At 54.1% G+C, this 19,522-nt stretch overlaps 7 protein-coding genes across 7 annotated transcripts; 3 read left to right on the top strand and 4 right to left on the bottom strand.

Moving 5' to 3' along the window:
* Positions 1–2,499: 2,499 nt before the first annotated feature.
* On the bottom strand, positions 2,500–4,681 carry J4E90_010329 (uncharacterized protein; the record flags this gene model as incomplete). The annotated part of the gene is made up of 6 exons (XM_051439842.1): positions 2,500–3,178; positions 3,228–3,480; positions 3,529–3,742; positions 3,797–3,978; positions 4,110–4,327; positions 4,416–4,681. 6 exons carry the CDS (start codon positions 4,679–4,681, stop codon positions 2,500–2,502), a joined length of 1,812 nt encoding a protein of 603 aa, XP_051286269.1.
* Positions 4,682–5,699: 1,018 nt separating this feature from the next.
* RAR1 (putative methionine--tRNA ligase, cytoplasmic protein rar1) lies at positions 5,700–7,754 on the bottom strand (the record flags this gene model as incomplete). The annotated part of the gene is made up of 3 exons (XM_051439843.1): positions 5,700–6,075; positions 6,170–6,930; positions 6,978–7,754. The coding sequence occupies 3 exons, from the start codon at positions 7,752–7,754 to the stop codon at positions 5,700–5,702; spliced, it is 1,914 nt and encodes a 637-aa protein (XP_051286270.1).
* Positions 7,755–9,464: 1,710 nt separating this feature from the next.
* Positions 9,465–10,750, bottom strand: SPN2 (Septin Spn2; the record flags this gene model as incomplete). Its single annotated transcript, XM_051439844.1, has 5 exons — positions 9,465–9,549; positions 9,586–9,811; positions 9,862–9,958; positions 10,007–10,569; positions 10,618–10,750. 5 exons carry the CDS (start codon positions 10,748–10,750, stop codon positions 9,465–9,467), a joined length of 1,104 nt encoding a protein of 367 aa, XP_051286271.1.
* A 381-nt stretch (positions 10,751–11,131) lies between these two features.
* Positions 11,132–11,656, top strand: J4E90_010332 (uncharacterized protein; the record flags this gene model as incomplete). Its single annotated transcript, XM_051439845.1, has 2 exons — positions 11,132–11,426; positions 11,478–11,656. The coding sequence occupies 2 exons, from the start codon at positions 11,132–11,134 to the stop codon at positions 11,654–11,656; spliced, it is 474 nt and encodes a 157-aa protein (XP_051286272.1).
* Positions 11,657–11,951: 295 nt separating this feature from the next.
* On the bottom strand, positions 11,952–14,034 carry J4E90_010333 (uncharacterized protein; the record flags this gene model as incomplete). Its single annotated transcript, XM_051439846.1, has 5 exons — positions 11,952–12,235; positions 12,306–12,692; positions 12,744–13,179; positions 13,229–13,893; positions 13,995–14,034. 5 exons carry the CDS (start codon positions 14,032–14,034, stop codon positions 11,952–11,954), a joined length of 1,812 nt encoding a protein of 603 aa, XP_051286273.1.
* A 1,603-nt stretch (positions 14,035–15,637) lies between these two features.
* J4E90_010334 (uncharacterized protein) lies at positions 15,638–16,259 on the top strand (the record flags this gene model as incomplete). The annotated part of the gene is made up of 2 exons (XM_051439847.1): positions 15,638–15,643; positions 15,732–16,259. 2 exons carry the CDS (start codon positions 15,638–15,640, stop codon positions 16,257–16,259), a joined length of 534 nt encoding a protein of 177 aa, XP_051286274.1.
* A 139-nt stretch (positions 16,260–16,398) lies between these two features.
* J4E90_010335 (uncharacterized protein) lies at positions 16,399–18,140 on the top strand (the record flags this gene model as incomplete). The annotated part of the gene is made up of 2 exons (XM_051439848.1): positions 16,399–16,404; positions 16,629–18,140. The coding sequence occupies 2 exons, from the start codon at positions 16,399–16,401 to the stop codon at positions 18,138–18,140; spliced, it is 1,518 nt and encodes a 505-aa protein (XP_051286275.1).
* Positions 18,141–19,522: the final 1,382 nt, after the last annotated feature.

The following is a 19,522-nucleotide window of genomic DNA, read 5'->3' on the forward strand; positions in this document are numbered from 1 at the left end:
GCAGTCTTCTCTCTGTGTATGTTCCTTCAATTCAGGTTCGTTTGGCGATAACACACTACGGACTTTATACGGACAAGCATAGTGCACATATCTTCATTGCTCAAGAACGTTCATTCGCAGTATATACATAAGCTACATCCTTCCATCATATACATCATTTCCATATCACATCATCCAAACCCACGCACCCCGATGGCACACCCTACAGCACAACCATACCAACCGCACACCCCGCCGCCCCAAGCACCATCCCCCAAACACTCCAAGCCCCTACAAAGCTCGCCTGACTACTACTCGGCTGAGCCTTATCCGTCACACCCGACTGCCCACTCGCCGTCGCCGTACACTGCTCCCCACACGCATACCCATCGGGACAGCAATTCCCGCCCGCATCCGCCGCACAGCTATACCACGCACTCGGACAACTTCCCGCACTCTCCCCACCACCCGCACCCGTAGGCGCAACGATAACAACACCGTTGGTATTCACAATAGTATCCGTCTCGGGCAACGCACAAGACCCCGTGGTCTGGCAATCGCGACCAACGCGGCAACAGCCCGAGGGGTAGTACGCGCTGCAGACGTAGAAGCCGGCGGGGCAGACGTTGTCGCTGGGGGAGGCGGCGTCGGTGGTTGTTACGGCGGCGCTGGTGGGGCGGACGGGGGCGTCGGGTGCGCGCGTGGAAGACGGGTTGTCGTCGTCGCCGAGGCAGGAGGCGCCGGTTGCGCAGGTGCGGCCGTTCATGCAGCAGCCGCCGCCGAGGGAGGCGGGGCACGAGAACCAGCCTGTTGAGCAGGTGTATGCGGATCGGGAGGTGGAGGTGGAGGTTGGGGAGGGGGTGCTGGTGCTGGTGGAGGTGGTGGGAGGGATGGCGGCGGCGGTTGTGGATGTTGAGATTGAGGGTGGAGTCGTAGAGGTGGAGGGTGGGATGTAGGCTGTTGATGTGAATTCTGCGACACCTGTACGGATTAGAAACTACTTTCGTGATATCAGAAAGTTTGAACTTACATCCAATACCCTGACACTTGAAGCCAGGCAAACAACATCCTCCATTCTGCGCATCAGGACAACTCGTATACCCACTCGCCTCATCGCAGCTCACACTACCCGCGCAAGTCTGGCCCTGGGGACAGCATCCCACATCGCCTGCACTCGAGCTCCCAGAGACACTAACACAGGTGCTGCTCGTGCCACAGCACACATCCGGCGCGCCAATGCTCTCGCAACTCGTTGTTCCATCTGGACACTTGAACTGGCGGTTCAGAAGAATATCTCTGATATGCATGCGCGCCAGCCAGTCGGACTGCGCCAGCGGTCGTAGCGGCGAAAGAGCCTGCGATGTCGTATTGCCGAAGACATCATAATCCGTCCTCTTGGACGATTGCGGCGACGGGGTATCCGCGGCGAATATCCAGTTGTCCAGCATAAACATCTCGCCCTCATCTGTGCTCATCTTCTTGACTCCAACGGGCTTCTCATATTGCAGCCGCTGCTTGACGCTCAACCCCTTCTTCACATGTTCCTCATCTTCAGGAAAGTATTTCAGGTGTCTGGGTACGTTGTGCGGCCATTGCGGTGGTGATTCGGCGAGTACGGGTGTTGCGCAGAGGGCGATGATGGCGGGCGGAAGGGCAAGTAGATGTGGTAGATACATTGTCAACGTCAATCAACGTCAATGTGTCAACGTCGGAGAATAATTTGGTTCGGAGCAGGTGCAGGAAGAAGCACCGCAGAGTTCGCAGGAAAATGTGGTTGCTGGCTCGTTGTGGTTGGGATGTCAGTGGCTGGTGGAGCGTACCGGAGCTACGACTCAGGTAATTGGTGAGGCTGGGATGCGTTGGCGCCTCACCGCCGATAGGTGGGCAGGGTGCATCCTGGAGCGCGCCGTTACTGCGACGATGAGGCTCGTTTGGCTAGTAGACAGGGCTAAGATGGTATAGTTACTAGTGCTTTGGTGTTTGGTGCTTCAGAAGAGGGGACTACCAAACGTCATGGTGGCATGCATGTTCCGCTAATTCCAAGTTCTCATCTGCAGGGGCTTGTCGACCTCCCTCCAGCATGTCCACCCACCGCAGCCATCGACACATTCATCACTTGGTCATCACGAGAGTTACCGATTATCCGAGCCAAATGTCCAGCGCGATTTTGAGACGGAGCTTAGGCAATACTGAAATCCGCACGTTCTCCTTCTGGTCAGGCTTCTTGACCTCGACGCGGTCGACACAACGAACACAGAAGCCGGTTGCACGGCCAATTTCATTGTACATATATTCAGATGATGCATAACGCGAGGGGAGATCTCCGTCAATGGCCACCGACCGCTTGCCACAGCCAGTCGGATGGCTAGCCTACTCCTTTTTCAACCACCCAAGATAGTGTTGCAGCGCGTATCGCGCGGACCTCCGTTTCCTCAGCCCGTCGTACCAACTGGTCATCTTATACAAACGACCCTGTTGTACCACCTGAGTCTGTCGAACAGCATGACTCTTCCACACCGATCAAGCCTGCAGACCCTTGCGGGCCTTGCGCTCGCTCATGCGCTGGTTCTCCAGCATGGCCACCCAGATGAAGCAAGGCACAAATGCACAAGTCCCCATCAACACCATGATCTTCTGCGCGTCGCCGAACGCGTGTACCACGGCCTGACGCTCAGGACTACCCCATGGCAGCGACAACTGCATAGTGATATCACCGTAGATCTTGGGAGCCAGGTGCTTCGACCCTTCAGGGAGATACTCGGCGAGCCTCTTGGGTACGATTTGAGCCCAAAGAGTGCCGCTAACAGACTGGCCGATCGCACCACCAACAGCCGTAACGAGGTTGAGAAGCGCGATAGCAACGGCGACTTGATCATGTGGTACAGCCATCATGATGGCAACTTGCTCCACGTTGTAGAGCATAGCGCTCGCCATGGCACCGAGTACCTCCACGAGGATCATAATGGCTATGGGCGAATCAGGTGTGCGGAGGTAGATCAACAGGCCGGTCATGAGCAGTTGAGTGGGGACGGCGATGACGGCGCCCCATTTGTAGGTATCAGTGTACTTCATCGCGAAGCTGATGATGATTGCCCAGGTGCACGAAACGATGTTGAAGATGTTCGTGATATATCCGGCCTTGGAAACGGAGAGCTGGAATACGACCTGGAGGTATGACGAGTACATCATGCGGTATGAGCTAGTTACTAATGTCAGCACAGAAGTCTCATAGGTTTTGAATGACTTACTAAAAGGCGATCCAGGAGTTGCAACCCAGCAGGCATGCCGCAATGATCGAACGGTTCTTCATGAGGTAGTATGGGAAGAGGGCATGGCTAGCGTAGTACCGCTCCCAGGCCACGAAGAGTAGGATGAGGCAGATTCCGAAGCTTACCATGCATATGAACATTGGAGAGCCGAAGCCGTCCTTCTGGTAGACTGCAAGAGGCCACGGAAGAAGAAGCAGGGAGAATCCACCGGTGATGAGTATGACCCCGATCACTGTGAGTATTAGCAAGGAAGGGAAGTCTCACTGCAAGCTGAACTTACCGTCAAACTCGGTACACCAGTGCTTGGTGCTCTGCCAGACCGTCCTGCCGCTCGGCTCGCGCGAGATGACGCCCATCTTTCTTGCTCGCCTACCCATGAGCCAGAAGACGAGCCAGAAGGATATGGAGAAGACTGGGGTCATGATAGCGAAAGATCCATAGCCCCAACGCCAAGTGCTGTGGTTGAGCCAGGTTTCACCAAGCTTGGGACCAGCCTAGACATGATGATGTTAGTATACGTCCAACCATCTTTCAGAAAGGGGACTTACAAAGGTGTTGACAACGTAGGGGAATCCAGTAAACGCCATCCAGATCAAACGGTTCTGCATAAGCGCAGTATCGGCGATGAAGATGTTGAAGATGTAATCGACGCCGTTCATGCCTGTCCAGTAGATGACTTGCGCAGCGCAAAAGGTCTGGACGTTTTGGCAAAGAGCCATGAGAATGAGCGCTACAGAGACACTAGTCAGCACTGACAATGTACACTGGAGAATCGAGATGAACGCCTTCCTCTTGCCCTTGAGGTTCGGATCCATGAGTCTCTTCGCAAGATATTGGATTGGTTGGAGTGAATGAACTTACAAGCTACGATGAACATCAAGCACAGAAGAAAGCCGTGTGGTCGTCCAACGATGTCAATGAACTTGGCCAGCGGAAGCTTCGATACACCTCCGACAATGTTCGCAACGATATCGGTGATAGCCGTAAGACCGTGCATCATGAAGGCCGAGGTGACGTAGGGTCGCCATGAGAAGTTGGTTTGTTGTTGAAGAGAGTTGACGAAAGAGATGAGCATGATACTGTGGGGTGTGAGTATTGCTGTATGCATCGTAGGAGTACAGAGCATCAACGGGCAGAAGATGATGCGCAAGAACAAAACGAACTTACGCAGCATAAGCGGCAATCAGCCATTTCTTGGTCCAGACAACAGTCAAGCCCTCCATATCTGCCGGACCCTTGGCCTGCGCCTCACCATCGCCTTCAGCAGTGGGATAGGTGTTCATCGAGACATTGCTGTCGTACTTGGCGGTAGTGCTCGGCGGCTTAACAGAAGAAGCATCGGCAGCGATCTCGGGGGTGTCGCAGAACTCGCGGCGCTCCGTGGGAGTCATCCCGGCCATCTTGTCGATCTGGGGGACGTATCCGCTCGCCATGATGTACCTGCGGTCGCTGGTACTGCGCATGTTTAGTTTCTTCATCTGCGGCTGCAATTGGGGAAGCTAAGTACCTTGTCGCGGAACAAATGCGACGTAATGGCGACAGCGGCGAGTTTGGGTAAAGAGCAAACTAATTGCGGTTTGCAATTGAGTGTAGTGTTGTTTTGCTTGGCTGACGCGGCGAGCAGATTCTAGAGACGCAGCTTGAGAAATTGCGCACGGACAGTGAAGGTGAAGAGGAGAAGAACAGAAGCGGAGGATAATGCCTCACGGTGATAAACAAAGAATGCGGGGTAGTCGTCATTTCCGGTGAGCCATTTACTCAATGGGGGACATGGAGACGTGTAGGGCAGGAGCGTCATACTGTAAGGTAGTCACGATGGCGGTTGAGCGCAGACATGTCACTGCATGGCCTTTGTGCAAGAGTGCGCATCTCCGCTCAGGTACTATGATGCGGGTCAAGGAATGTTGATACCCTTATCGTAGAAGCGCTCATGTCTGAGGTTGACTTAGAAATAGACACGATGAGCTGGTATCATCGTCGTTGTTGACGTAGAGCAACGAGCCGGCTCACGACCTATGTCAACCTTGAAACCAGGGTCCATTGCACTTCGGATAAACGCGGCTCTCCTAGAGTCCTGTGGTCTTCCTTCTTTCTCTGGGAGTATACGAGCCGTGTAAAGGTGACTAATAGAAGTGTTCTGACCACGCGGATGGCGGCCACATAGATTTTGACAGTGAACTCGCTTGCAATGGTACCTCGAAAAGGAGGATTCAGGTCTGCTCTAGTATAACAAACTCATGCTTTACGCGTGGCTACATGTTGAAACAGACCGACTGTCTTCGTCCTGAAAAGGATACTCTGCCGTCCCATGGTCTTACTCATGTTTTTCATCGAACATATGTTGACGACCCCCAAGATTTGTTGAATGCGAACGCCCCTGCATCATGCTGCCAGTGCTCTCCCCTAAACGTAGCGCCATAACTCCCAGAACCGCCTGATCAGACTCACACACTATGAGGTCTGTAGGCTGACCTGCTCAACTCCTCTCGTCACTTCCTCCTCAGCGGTCTTGGCTGCAGGTCCGTCTTGGCCCTTCTCTGCAGCTTCAACACCCTTGTCAGCACCGGCAGCCTTCTTCGCCTTCTTACGCTCCTTCTCTGCCTTCTTAGCGGCCGCCTTCTTGGCCTTCTCCTCCTTGGCTTTGCGAGCCTCCTCGCCACCAAATTGCTCGCGCCACTCTTGCTCCTTCTCAGGTTTGATCTGGGTGAAGAGATAGCCGGCGGTGCCGATCTTGTGGCCGACGGGGAGTGATTTCGCCTCCCAAGTGTCGGGAATGATGAGGAACTTGGCATTCAGCTGGGAGAGGATGGCGGCGGTAGTATCGGGCCTGTATCGTGATTAGCCGTAAGCTCTGCACTGGGACGTCTCTATGCTGCTCGACCACAATGAACAGTCATGTGATGGAGAGATTCGAGACTTACATGTATGGTTCGATCAAACTCGCGAGGAGATGAATCTGGCTCAAGGCAAGTCCGACAACAGCGGCGCAACGATCGGGTTGCTCGGTAGCCAGCTTGTTGTCAAGTCGGTTATCTTGCAGCAGCAAGTTACCCAAGCTCGAGACATGAAGCGCGGTCGCGAGTGCGGCACGAATCTTGACATCCTCCAGCTCGGTAATGTACGTCTTCAGCAGATCATTGACCTTCTTCTTGTGCTCCGTGAAGTACTCATCGTCGTACTTGGTCCAGTCAGGTACGACCGAATCGTAGATCTTGGCGTTGTTGACGAATTTGATCACGCGGTTGATGAAATTGCCCAGGTTCTTCAGCAGCTCGTTGTTGTTTGCGGCAATGAAGCCGTCCCACTCGAATTCGGTATCGCCAGTTTCCGGCCGATGTGAGAGAAGGTAGTAGCGCCATACGTCCGATGGGATTCCAGTCTCCTTGGCGTTGTTGCCGAAGACACCAATGTTCCTTGACTTTGAGAACTTGCCCTTCTCGTAGTTCAAGTATTCTGTGGTTGAGATGGTGTTAAGCATGGTCCAGTTGTCCTTGGTACCGATCTGAGAACAGGGGAAGACCACCGTGTGGAACGGCACGTTGTCCTTGCCCATGAATTGGTAAAGCTTAACGTGCTCGGGGTTGTGCCACCACTTCTTCCAGTCCTCGGTGTAGGTTGCTGTAATCGACACGTAACCTATGCAGGCGTCGAACCATACGTACATGACCTTGTCCTCGTAGCCCTGATACCGGTCAGCTGAATTTTGTCGTGTTCAAAAGTGCGTCGTACCTCGAGCGGCACCGCAGTTCCCCACTTCAGATCACGAGTGATACCACGCGGTCTTAGACCCTCCTTCAACCACGATGAAGTAATGTGGATACCATTGGAGCTCCAGTTACCCTCCTTGCTCGCCTTCTTGAACCATTCCTCTTCTAATGGCTGTAGCTTGTCGAGGCAGAGGTACACGTGCTTGGTTTCACGCGGAATTGGCGTGGCGCCATCGAGTTTGCAACGCGGGTTCTTCAACTCCAGAGGGTCGAGAAGATGTCCGCACTTGTCACACTGGTCTCCACGCGCGTCTTCGTATGCGCACAACGGACATGTGCCCTCGACGAATCGGTCCGCAAGGAAGCTCTTGTGTGTCTCGCAGTACGGCTGCGTTGTGGTCTGTTCCTCGAGGAACCCGTTTTTGTATAGTTTTGTGAAGATGTCTTGTGCGATGTCGGTTTGTTGCTGTGTGGGTGTGCGTCCGAAGTGGTCAAAGCTGATGTTGAACCACTTGTAGACCTCGCTGTGGAGCGCGAAGTACTTGTCGCATAGCTCTTTCGGAGTGACTTTCTCTTCTATAGCCTTCGTCTCCGTTGCTGTGCCGTATTCGTCTGTTCCGCAGACGTATAGTGTGTTGTACCCTCGGGCGCGTGAGAAACGAGCGAAGACATCGGCGGAGAGTACGGAGCCGACGATGTTGCCCAGATGCGGGACATTGTTCACGTAAGGGAGCGCGCTGGTAATGAGCACGTTCCTTTCGCCCTCGACGGGCAAAATCTTCTTGGTTGTCTCAGTCATGGAAGGTTGTAAGCTGTATCGAGTCAGCTTGCTGTACTGAATGGGTGAATGACGATGTGCTTCGTACTATGGTGTATCGGGATATGTAGTTGAAGGCGAAGAGAGTGGAAGGAAAGCGAGCGCGCAATGGGACGATATGCAGCTCCGTGTTTCTTTGGTCGAGTAGCTGAGTCAAACGCGAATGACTGCACACACGACGGATGTGTGGTAGCTGCCCCGCCTAAACTTACCCCACCAGCCAGTGACGCCACAGGTGGCTGAACCCTGACTTCGATCTTTGCAGCAAAGGACTTGATCGCCTTTCAGAAGCGGAACTCACACGGATCTCAGTAGAACAGTCTACGAAAGCTTGAATTACTGCCTTTTCTACAGAGCACTAAGGGTGAATTCCTCTGAAGAGAAACCAAGACTTGACTCATCCACACCATAAATATTTGAATTTGGTAACAACCTCAGAAATTGTGCAGTAGCACCACGAGAGAAAGACAACATACAAAACCAAATCCTCAGCTGTTTGGACCGTCGAGTCACTATTCATACAACCATGGCATCCCAACCTCCCAACCCATCAACCACCCGCACCCCCTCACCCGACCCCTTCGACGCCCTCCTAAACCTAGAAGACACCCTCTACACCACCGCCTACAACCTCGGTGTCTCCGACGGCGCCCACGCCGGGCGAATCGAAGGGCGAATTTTCGGATTAGAAAAAGGCTTCGAAAAGTTCGCTTCATTGGGAGAGCTCCACGGACGGAGTGTAGTATGGGGATCACGATTGCCTGGTCTTACATCCAATACCGTATCAAAAGAGGAGGCAAGTAAATCTCTGCCGCAGTTAAAGAGAAATGAGAGACTACGCAACAACACAACACTCCTGCACTCCCTAACCGACCCCCTCACCTTCGACACTGCAAACACTGAAGAAGGCGTCGCGGATTTCGACGACAGGTTCAAGCGCGCTGGGGCGAAGGCAAAAGTCATTGAGCGAATTGTCGGCGAAGCCGAAAGTAACAGTGCCTCTACAAAATCACCTGATGGATCACGATCACCAGCGCGAGGGAAGACGGGGCCGGTGAGAGTGACTGGGCAGAGTAAGGCGGGTGGTGCGAAGAAGGGGGATGATAGTATAGAGGATTTTGCAGGATCGAAGTTGTTGCGCTGAGGCGATGGTTTTGAGCATACGGCTTGAGTGTGATGACTTCGGGCGGGTCGGGCGGCGCTGAGCCCTGTCTGTCTCAATGGGGAGAATGGTAATGAGGATCTGCGCTCGTATCATCTGGTATCCCGTACCTGCCTCCCTGGGTAGAGCGGACTGGGGCCTCGTACCATCCCCAAGATTATGGCCTGACATCGCTACACCGGCGGAAAGAGCGAACTACCAGGCAAACGGGGCAAGACACCAAGCCATCGTACAGTCGTGCGTGCAAGAATGATGGAAAAGCACTAGGCTTCAAATTACTCCGCTATCCTAGAAGGGGACCCGGGCACAACCCAAGGTCTTAGCTCAACCACTACACCGTGCTATGACATACGAGATGAAGAAAGATAATAAGAATCCATCATAACTAAAAGGATATTGAGAAAGGTGTCAAATCGAAAGTGTGCCGCAAAGTCTCCTCCTCTCCCTTTTCGTGCTAGATGATGCACTGGTATCAAAAACATGTCGCAAATGCCCCCCTTGCGATTGACGCACACCTAAACCACCTCCGCTCAGATAGCATCGATCATAGGGACAGGCCTTTCCATGCGTGGCTCCATACGCGGTGGTGGAGGGCCGTTGGGCTTGCCCCCGCTACTATCGACGCGGTTATGATTCGGGAACTCCTAGTACCCGTTCATGGTCATGCGCTGGCTGTTCCTGCTGAGCTCGCGGTCGGCAGAGGGTGAGATGGGGCGCGAGGAGTGGCCCTGGTGGGAGCTCTCCTTGAGGGCAAGCAGCTGCTTGGCGCGGAACGACTCGTAGTGGATTTGTGCGGTCGTCTCGATCAGGTCTTGCAGGTGGGTACGGGTGAGGAAGTTGCGGAGGTAGACGAATTCGCAGTGGTTCTCGTCCTCGACTGGGGGATGTTAGCTAAAAGCGCGTGAAGGGTGGGTTGAGATGGCCTACCGTTGATGATACCCCACTTGTTCTGGCGACCGCGGACGTTCCTGCCGTTGACAACAACGGTCCTCTCAGAGCCGACGACGGCAAAGGGAAGGAGTTCCTAGTGGAAGTTAGCAGACGTCCAGTCGCACCTCGACAACTCCCTCACCTTGATGGCCTGCTTTGCCTGGACTTCCTCGTTGTCATCCTCCTCGTTGTCGTAGGGGTACATGCGCAGGTTGTGGAACTGAAACTCCTCCTTTATCCTGTGCTTGAACTCGGCACGCTCCTCCAGGGTCAAGCTGTCGCTCTTGGCAATGACGGGCACGACGTTGACAAACTCGCTGAGCTTCTTAAGGACGACAATGTCGATGGGCTTGAGGGCGTGGCCAGAGGGCTGGATGAAGAACAGGCAGCAGTGGATGCGCGTGTCCTGGAGGTAGCGCTCACGCTGGGCGGTGAGCTCCTTGCGCAGGTAGGCGCTGTGCTGGTCCTTGATGTACTTGACAATGGGGTCCCAGCAGCGCTCGTTGTTGATCAGGTCGCCGTAGCCGGGCGTGTCGACAATGTTGAGGCGCAGACGCACGCCGTTTTCCTCGATGATGTGTGAGACGGGGTGGATGTTGGTGGTGCTGCGGACCTCCTCGTCGGGCTGGAAGCGGCCCTTGGAGTCCATGAGGTGCGAGGCGAAGAGCGTGTTGATCAGAGTCGACTTGCCGAGACCAGTCTGGCCTGTACACCGTCAATACCAATCGGGACATGGTGGAGGAAGTAGCTTACCAACGCAGATGACATTGAACTGGAAGCCCCGCTTGACCGACTTGCGCTCAATCTGCTTGGTGATGCTGTCGAAACCGACATAGCTGTCCGGGAAGATGGGCTGCGACTGGTTCTGGTTGTATGCAGCAGCCATTGTGGATGATGGGAGCCTCGGGGCGCGGACTGGGGGTGATGGAGGTGGGTGGGTGAATGGGAATTAGGTTGGGGAGAGGAGGGTCGGAGGTGTCGTCGTAATAGAGTAAATAGTCAGGGTCGCTGCGCTGGCGACTTTCTCGTGGAGATGCAGGCGCGGGAAAGGGGGCAGCTAGGAAGCGAAAGCGCGCTAGTGGGAGGGCGGTAAGGCGCGACCTGCAAGCTCGGACTGGGGTCACGACATTTTACAACACCATCACCGGCATCGCCATATCGCGGCCCTACGTAATCCCGCCACAGCCAGTCGCCCGTAGCAGACATGGCACTCACCCGCCCGCTCCCTCCGCTGTGGCAGACTCTGCTGCCGCGCCTCAATGGCCCAATGCGGCCCATCCTGAACACGCCTTTCCTTCAACGCCTATCACAACCCTTCGGCGCAACCAACACACCATTCGGCGCACTCGCGATACCGTCACTATCACTCCCCTCAATACCGTCACTATCCGATATCTGGGACGGCATACTCAATGCGGTGCCCAAGAAGAAGACGTCATACCGCAAGAAGCGCCAACGGTTCATGGCGGGCAAGGGACTGAAGGATATCACATCGCTAAACACATGTTCTGGGTGCGGAAGAGTCAAGCGCCTGCACATCCTGTGTCCCTACTGCGTGGACGGTAAGACTGCCAATCCCCATTGGAAGGGCTATCCGCTAACAAGTACCCCAGCCATCAAGACCACCATCTTCGGCCAGCTCAACTGGGCCATCCGCCGACCGACCGACAAGCAAGCGAAGGTGATGAAGAGGGAAAAGCGCGAAGAGGCGCAGCGAATACGGACGCTAGAGCCCGACCAAAGGAAGGCGAAGGAAGAGGCAGTAATGAAGCACACGGGCTGGAAGAGATGATGCGGGGTGGAGGAAGTTGTAGAGAAGTACACAGGCTGAAAGAGATGGTGCGGGAAAGATGAACGACCCGTGAACGAGAGCAATTGGCATGTAGTCTGGATGACTGTATTTGTAGCGCATATACAGGCGCGGCTTGGGCGTCGGGATACTTGTACATGAAAGATGTAACAACATAACGGACAGGCGACTACGATATACACCACAGGCAAATGCACACTGGATCAAGCAATTCAAGGTGTCTTCAGCACCCGATTCTGTTGCACCAAAGTGTTCTATGATTACCCCAATCCATCCATTACCTCTTCTCGTTAGCACCCATAGGCGGCGAACCAACCGTACTCCCCCTCCTACTCGCATCGCCCTTGCCCTCCGCCGCCTCCCTCTCCAAGAAGTCCTGCCACAACTCCGCCAACGACTCCTTGTTACTCGAGCTACTAGCCATGAGCATAGGGTCTGCGGCAGCGGCGCTCAGTGACGCGGTCGATGGCGTTCGTCTGAAGGGCGAGGAGAGAGGGATGCGGAGGCCGGTTGAGCTGGATGAGGTGCCGGGGCGAGCGAGACCTGCTTGCTCTTTTTGCTCTGGGTGGGGGGTTAGTAAGAGGAAAGGTGTGAGGGTGAGGGGAGAGGGGAGGAGGGAAGGGGGGCGTACCATCTGTCCAGCCCAGCAGCGCAGAGATGAGCTGCAGCGCCTCGAATTTCTTCGGATCACTCCGGTCTATACTTAGGAAATGCAAAAAGTAGTTTGTGATGATCTGTCGATCGACGTTATCCTCCGGCCGTCCTTTTTTCAGTATCCGCAGTGCTTTAGTGAGGTGTTCGTTGAGTGTTACGGCTTCGTGTCGCAGTTTGCCGATTAACAGGTTCTTCTCCTTGACTTCCTTCTCGAAGGGGAGGGCGCGCTCAAGGTCTTTCTGGGTGGATTCAAGGGTGGCTTTGGCGGCGTTGGACGCCGATTCCGCGGCTTGGACTTGTTTCCGCAGGTCGTTGATTTGCGATTCGTAGGTCTCGACGGACTTTTTGAGCTCGGCTTTTCGCACTGTACATCGTCAGTTAGGATAGACTCTTGTCGAAGGGAGATTGTACTCACGGTTCTGTACTTCCTGCAGCGCTTTCTGCAGACCCTCCACAGCTTGATTATTGGTATCCCTATCCCTGGCAGCGCGTTCGTACTCTTCCCGCATCGACTCCAGCTGATCCCGCAATTCAGCGTCCTTCTCAGCCATGTTCTCGCGCAGAGATCGCTCGTTCATAGCCAGCACTTCCCAGTCTTGCATGGCTTGTTTGGCATTCTCAAACTCCTCCCTAGCGTAAGCCTCTCGCGAGATCAGCTCATCGCGCTCCTTGATCCAGTTCTGTTGCGACAGGGTCGACCTGCTCCGTAGTGTCTCAATCTCGGATGCCTGGACTTCCTTTTCTTGCCGTAGCTTTGCGAGCTCTTCGGTCAGGCTGTTGTTGTTCTCCTGTAGCTCGCGGGTTTGCTCCTCGAAGTCGGCGATTTGCGATTGGAATTCCTCGATCCTGGCCTGCGGATTGTTAGTACTCTGTCTGCTGCAATGTCCTATGCAGACATACCGCATCGGCCTTTAGCCGGTCGCCCAAGCTGGTCTTGATCGTGTTGACCCTGCCGAGCAAGTTCTTGTATTGTGTCTCGAAGTGCTCCTTGCCCTCGTTGGCCTCATCCAACTCCTCCCTCAAACTCCGCATCTCCTCCTCATGGTTCGCATGTGACTCGTCTGATGTCCCTGTGCTCTGCTTGTTCTGAACCTCCTCCAGACTCTTCCTCAGCTCCGTGACTTCCTGCCGCAGCGCATCGCGCTCCTTGGCTATCGCGTCTAGGCGTGCGCTGGCGTCCGAAGGGGGCGGCGGCGAGGCGGAGATTCCTTGTTGCGAGCGTGAGCGTGCCAGTCCAAGCGCAATTGCGGACGAGATGCTGTGGTGTGGAGTACCGTTGGTCTGCAGGGTCGGCGACAGCGGCGGTTGGTCGTCGTCTACGTCGTCGGCGTCTGGATCGGCTGAATGCGCGGCGGGCTTCTGCATTGACACCATTAGTCTTCGTGGTTGTATAGAGGGCTCTCGTGGACCGCATACAGCCTGCTCGGCCTCATCCTCGGCGTCTTCATCGTGATCATCCGCGTCGCTTCTGGCGTGGTCCCCATTTACTTTGTCTGTGCCGTCCGCCTTGTTCGCAGCGGCGGCTTTCTTCTTATTCTTCTTTTTCTGCGACTTGGACAAAGTGCCTGTCGTCGCCTGTTAGCCTGTAATTCTTCCGTGCTCCCACATCGGCCGCGACGTGAAAGCGGAGTTTACTGGCACCTCCGAGGGCTGCAAGCTCACCTACCACTCTGCTGTATGGGGTCTGATGTAGTGGGCGCAGACATCTTGAAAGACGCGTAATGCAGTCGCTACCGCATCAAGAAGGCTTAGTATATGGGCGAAAGAGGCTCTGAGGGTTCTGGGGGAGCATTCGTGGGTGTCTTGACTTGGCAATTCGTGTCCCGTTCTATGGTTTGTTTCGGCCCACGCGGTCCACGGGTGGCGTACGTCACTAGCCACATCTCACCATCGTCCCATCTTTAGACCGACGCAGGCCCCTCGTAGTCATCAACCCGCATGCGACGACTTGTACATTGTCTCGATCACAAGGGAGACAAATTCTTTGTGTGCACTGCTTCACGACTCGAGCCATCAGCGACAGCGCGCCAACCTTCGCGGGGTAGCCGAGCCCTCCGACATCTCCTGCAATCCAGCTCAAACAAGCCAAGACTGACCGCGTAACCTGTTCGATCCCTCCAGACCATGAAGTACTATCGACCGCTATTCTACTCTGCCGTCACAATCATTTATGCCTCGTTCACGCTCCGAGTCCTCAGATTAGGTCTCCTTTCAAGATTGATCAGTCAGAAACGGGACCCAAAAGCCTCGTCGGACAGCGTCTGAGATATGCTCGAGTGCTCCAAACGCCAACGTCTGATTACGTCTGGCTCTATGGATGTCGTGCACACGAGCTTTCTCGGACCATACCTCTGGAAACGTCTCCGACTCCAGTATATGACGATGTGGTTTTTTGTATCACCACAGTATTACCGTCATCTTTCAGGCTCACACAGGCACATTACATACCCAAACCCCATAACAGCACTTCCATCTACAAATTCAATTCCAAAATCCTGACCGCCCCGTCCAAGCCAAAGCAAGCGCTCGATTTCGACGGCGCCCTCTTCCAAGAACTCCAAGGCGATGTCAGCGATTCCCACCACTCGCTGCAACGTCTGTCGTCCACGACAACGGCTGCGGTCCCGGCGCAGTGACCGTAGCGATAATGGGAAGCAGCTTTCCAACCGGTCTCAAGATCCACGCCACGGACTTAAAAGCCCATGTTCCTCGCTCAGCTGTAAGACAATCTCACCGACAACCCCTCGTGGCCATTCAAAGTCGAGACAATGGACGCCTGTAACCTCACCTTCCCAGACAACACCTTCGACAGCGCGATGAGGAGATGTGGGATGAGGCGCTCGACTTCATTGTGGAAAAGTTGCCTCGTAATGAGTGGTTCAAGGGTGAGGGTGGGGTGAACAAGATAAGGATGGTTGTTGATGTTGCGATTGTCAAGAAGGGAGGTTTGTGAGTGAGTTTCTTGCTGTGTATACTCTCTGACAATCTAGATCTGTACAAACAGCTACGGTATAAAGGCTCCGCTTTTCTGGTTATCGAGTGCGCCTGCTGTGGCTTTTCTATACTACACGTCCAGTCACTGGTATTCACTCTAACTGTCGTGGCGACCGTACCTTGTCTTATCATACGAAAGTTCTGTGGATCCCTTGAGAAGGTAATGAGCTCATTTCTCAGGCTACCGAGCTCACCAATACGGCCATATCAGTCTTTCACAAGACTGGTTCTACGTTTCCTATCTGAGAGTAATAAATGCACTTCTAGTGCAGATGCAGCCGGCCAAACCCCGCTCATCATCACGAGCACAATTCCATGACTGTATATTGGCCAAAGCTTCCGCCAGGAACGTTTGCTCTTGGCTTTGAACATGAGCATCAGAAGAAGCAACGTGAGCTTTCTCTACCAGATTACCTTCCTAGCCTGGCTAACAAGTTCAGGGGACGACTACGTCAACTTCGACTGCTCCAAACTCGAGGGCTACGAGACTGCAAAGAAGAAAGTGGAGACTGAGCCCGAGTGGAAGGGGAAAACGATTGAAGACGTCTGCAAATCGAACTTTCTGGGATACCTGAACGGCCTCCATTTTGCAGCACCAACCGCGTACTGTACCGACATGGGTCTCGCAAAAGATGACAGGACACCATTGCTACAGTACTCGGATACGACATACAACTACGACTCTATCATGCACTACCCCTCTCAAGCGTTCGCTGCAAATCAGCGAGGTGCCGTCAACGAGCTACCCCTTGTACGCTGGAAGAATGGACGTCCCAGTGACGGTTCGGGGCCGAACGATAAGAATGCACAATACATTCCAACTTGGACGGTGATTTCGGATGGAGATAAGAGGGGCGTTCAGCAGTATTATCCGTACGTGGGACCTACAGAGAATGAACAGGATCAAGGTGTACAGGATGTAGGAGTATGGGGTTAGCAAGACATCGATGGTAGAAAAACATGTCTTGACAGCAATGTACCAAGGTCAGGTAGATTGTTAGACATAAACAAGGTTATACAGGTTGCCTCAATACATGGACGAACATCATCTTTCGCGCACGTGTATATTGACTGTGATGTCGGTGGTCGGGCGAAGGTCCCTGAAACCCTCTGACGTCGCCTGGACCCTGAGGCTAAAGTCGCCGGTTCCCCACATCGGGGCCGTTACGGCAGGTACCACAATGACAGCACCACATCGCCGGGAACATCGTTCGGTATCCGAAAAAGAACCGTTACTACACACACGCAATACTAAGATGCAATTCCTTATGTTAAACCACAGAATCGATGTTGCATCCAGATATAGTCTTCGGTCACCGTGAACAACATCAGTCTATCTTCGACACATCTTAATTACCAGATTACCCCCAACTCAACATCAAGAGCTCCAGACCATCTACTAGCTATGGCGGCTGTTTCGGTTGCACTTAATCTCGACTTATCGAACCTCAACGTTAGCACCGGAAACGACGATACCAACGTGTCCAGCGACTTCTCCTACGGCTTCTCGCATGCGAACGGCACCAACGGTAACAATGCCAAACCCCTCCCAATCGTGATTGCGGGAGGCGGTTGCGTCGGTCTGTTTCTAGCCCTCCTCCTCGCACAGTCAGACATACCCAACAAGGTGGTCGTCATTGAACCGCAGCAGCCAGATCCAATGTCGACGCGCGCAATGGCACATCAACCGCCAACATATCCCATCTTATCCAAAGTCGAAGGCCTACTACCGGAGTTGGTAAAGACAGGAAGTTTGAGCTCAGGCCTATGTTTCCGAACGAGCATCCAAAACGGCAGCAAAGTGATCGCAAGCAAAGAGTTCGACAACTCGGGCGAAGGCATGAAAGGAAAAGGTCAACTCCTCCTACCACAGGGAAAATTCCAACAAGTCCTCATGAAGCGCCTAGCAGCTCTGGGTGACGAAAAGGCAGAAGTGCGCCTCGGAACAAGCGTCTCATCCTTCAAATCAACCCCCAGCAGCGTCACCGTGCAAATCACCCCCGAAGCCACCTCCCTGCAACTCGGCGACGAATCCCTCGAAGCCCTCTACCTACTCGACGCATCCGGCGCCCACTCCACCATCCGCAAAGACCTCAACATCAGCCTCGAAGGCGAAACACTCGACGCCCAACTCGTAGCCACAGACCTTTACTTCGACTTCCACGCCCACGGCTTCCACGACGCGAACTTCATCATGGATCCGCTGAACTACGGTCTCATTGGCCGTATTAACCACGCCGACACCCGGGATGGGAAACCGGCGCTGTGGCGGGTTAGTTATGGGGTCCCGATTGGGGTGTCTGAGGAGGAGATTATGAGGACGCTGGATGAGAAATTGGGGGTTATGATGCCGAATGGAGGACGGGATGGGCAGGGGGAGAAAGCGTATGAAGTCGTGAGGGTGGCGCCGTATAAAGCGCAACAGCGGCTCGTTCCGTCGTTGTATCATCACGACGAGCGTGTCTGTCTTGTTGGGGATGCGGCGCATTTGACGAATCCGTATGCAGGACTTGGGCTGGCGTCTGGTATGGCGGATGCGTCGTCGCTCTCTGAGGTTCTCATTCGAGTCCTTACTGGGAAGGCTTCGGATGATGAGAGGCTACTGAACGCCTGGTCAACGGCTAGAAGAGAGAGTTTTTTGAATGTTGTGGATAAGCCTTCGCGGATGGCGTATAAGCGGGTCAAGGCTGATGTCAGCAATGATGAGAAGATACAGGAGATGATGAGCAAAGACCCGCTTGTGGGTGCGTTGAAGAAGGGTATGCCTGTTCAGCCGCCGAGTTTAGAGACGAAGGGGGAGGAGTTGGAGGGGTGGTGATGGCGAGGATGTTGATTATGCGTCATTATGGGTTTGTTGCAAAACTTCTTGCGAAGTATTGCCCTGAATTCATTATACATTAGACATGGCGTAATACGAGTTGCTCAAAGAATCATTCCCCAGCATACCATCCCCCCAAACGACTAATCCCCGTAGGCAGCACATTATCTTCAACCACCGAATCCGTAAGCTGCCCCCACAGATCCATCTCACCATCCCAATCCCGCGCCGCCACAGCAGGATAATCCTTCGGCGGAACAGGCGGCCTTTCATCCCCCCTCATCGGCGCAGTCGCCCTCTTCATCTTCCCATAAGCCAACCTAGCTACAGCCGCCGCATCCTGATCCGCCGTAAAATACTCGAGGTAATCCTGAAGCTGAGGCGTGAGATTACTCTCCGGATAGCCCTCAACGCGTCCAGTCGAAGTACGGTTCCATCCAAACTCAGTAAGACTGGGCAGTGAACGGACTAGTCGCATCCACTCATGATATATACCCGGTCGTTGGAGTAGAGAGTAGATGACGTTAGTATGTTTCCACTCCCTCACCCCCTTCCCCTCTTCCCCCATATGCCTCGCAACATGATCACACCTTTCCCCCCACTCGTTACTAAAATGAACGCAGAACCCACAGCCCCAGCCCGTCCTCGTCATACGCCGCCGTCTCGCAGACAGCGCATGAATCTTTTTCCTACCAGACCCCACCTCAGCGCAAGACGTGCATCGGTGAGCCGTAGCGTGGTGTTTCGTATAGTCTTTAGCGAGGAAATAGATGTGATCGCAGAGTCCACACGTGAACATTTCGGGTCGCTCTTGGTAGGTTTCTTCGTGACGTTTCCAGTCTGCTTTTGAGATGAAGGGGCGGGTGCAGCTTGTGCAGAAGTAGGCGTGGGGTTTGGGGCAGAGGCGGGATTGTTTGTGTGCGGAGACGCAGGTTTTGAAGTAGTCTTTTGATTGTGGGGCTGGTTTTTTGGGAGATTTTCCCTTGGTGGGACGTTGGCAGCGCTCTTCTGTTGGGGTAGCGGGATATAGAGGTGGATCGGCGGGACCGTGACACAAGAGATGTTCAGCCATGGAAAAGTTTTGGTTTCTCGACATATCGGAACTGTTCGAATAGCCTGATGTGGACGATGACATTGAGTCTCGGAGAGGGGTCTGCGAGAAGCTACTGTTCCCCGAGGATCGATAGCTTGACATTGCCGACGAGAAGCTCGAAGCGGAGAGGTGTTGCGGTGAAACGAAGGGCTGGCGTACGGTGTTTGCGGTTGGCCATTGTCGAGGAAGATGTTGCAGAGCCTCTGTTTTTGGGTCAGTCAAAGTACTACTATGGTGCACTGGGAGTGATCTTCACATACCGATAGGGCTTTGTTGGTACTTGTTGGCG

This window comes from Alternaria incomplexa (assembly GCF_024043165.1).
Source record: "Alternaria incomplexa strain BMP 0042 chromosome Unknown scaffold_21, whole genome shotgun sequence".
NCBI classification, from domain to species: domain Eukaryota; kingdom Fungi; phylum Ascomycota; class Dothideomycetes; order Pleosporales; family Pleosporaceae; genus Alternaria; species Alternaria incomplexa.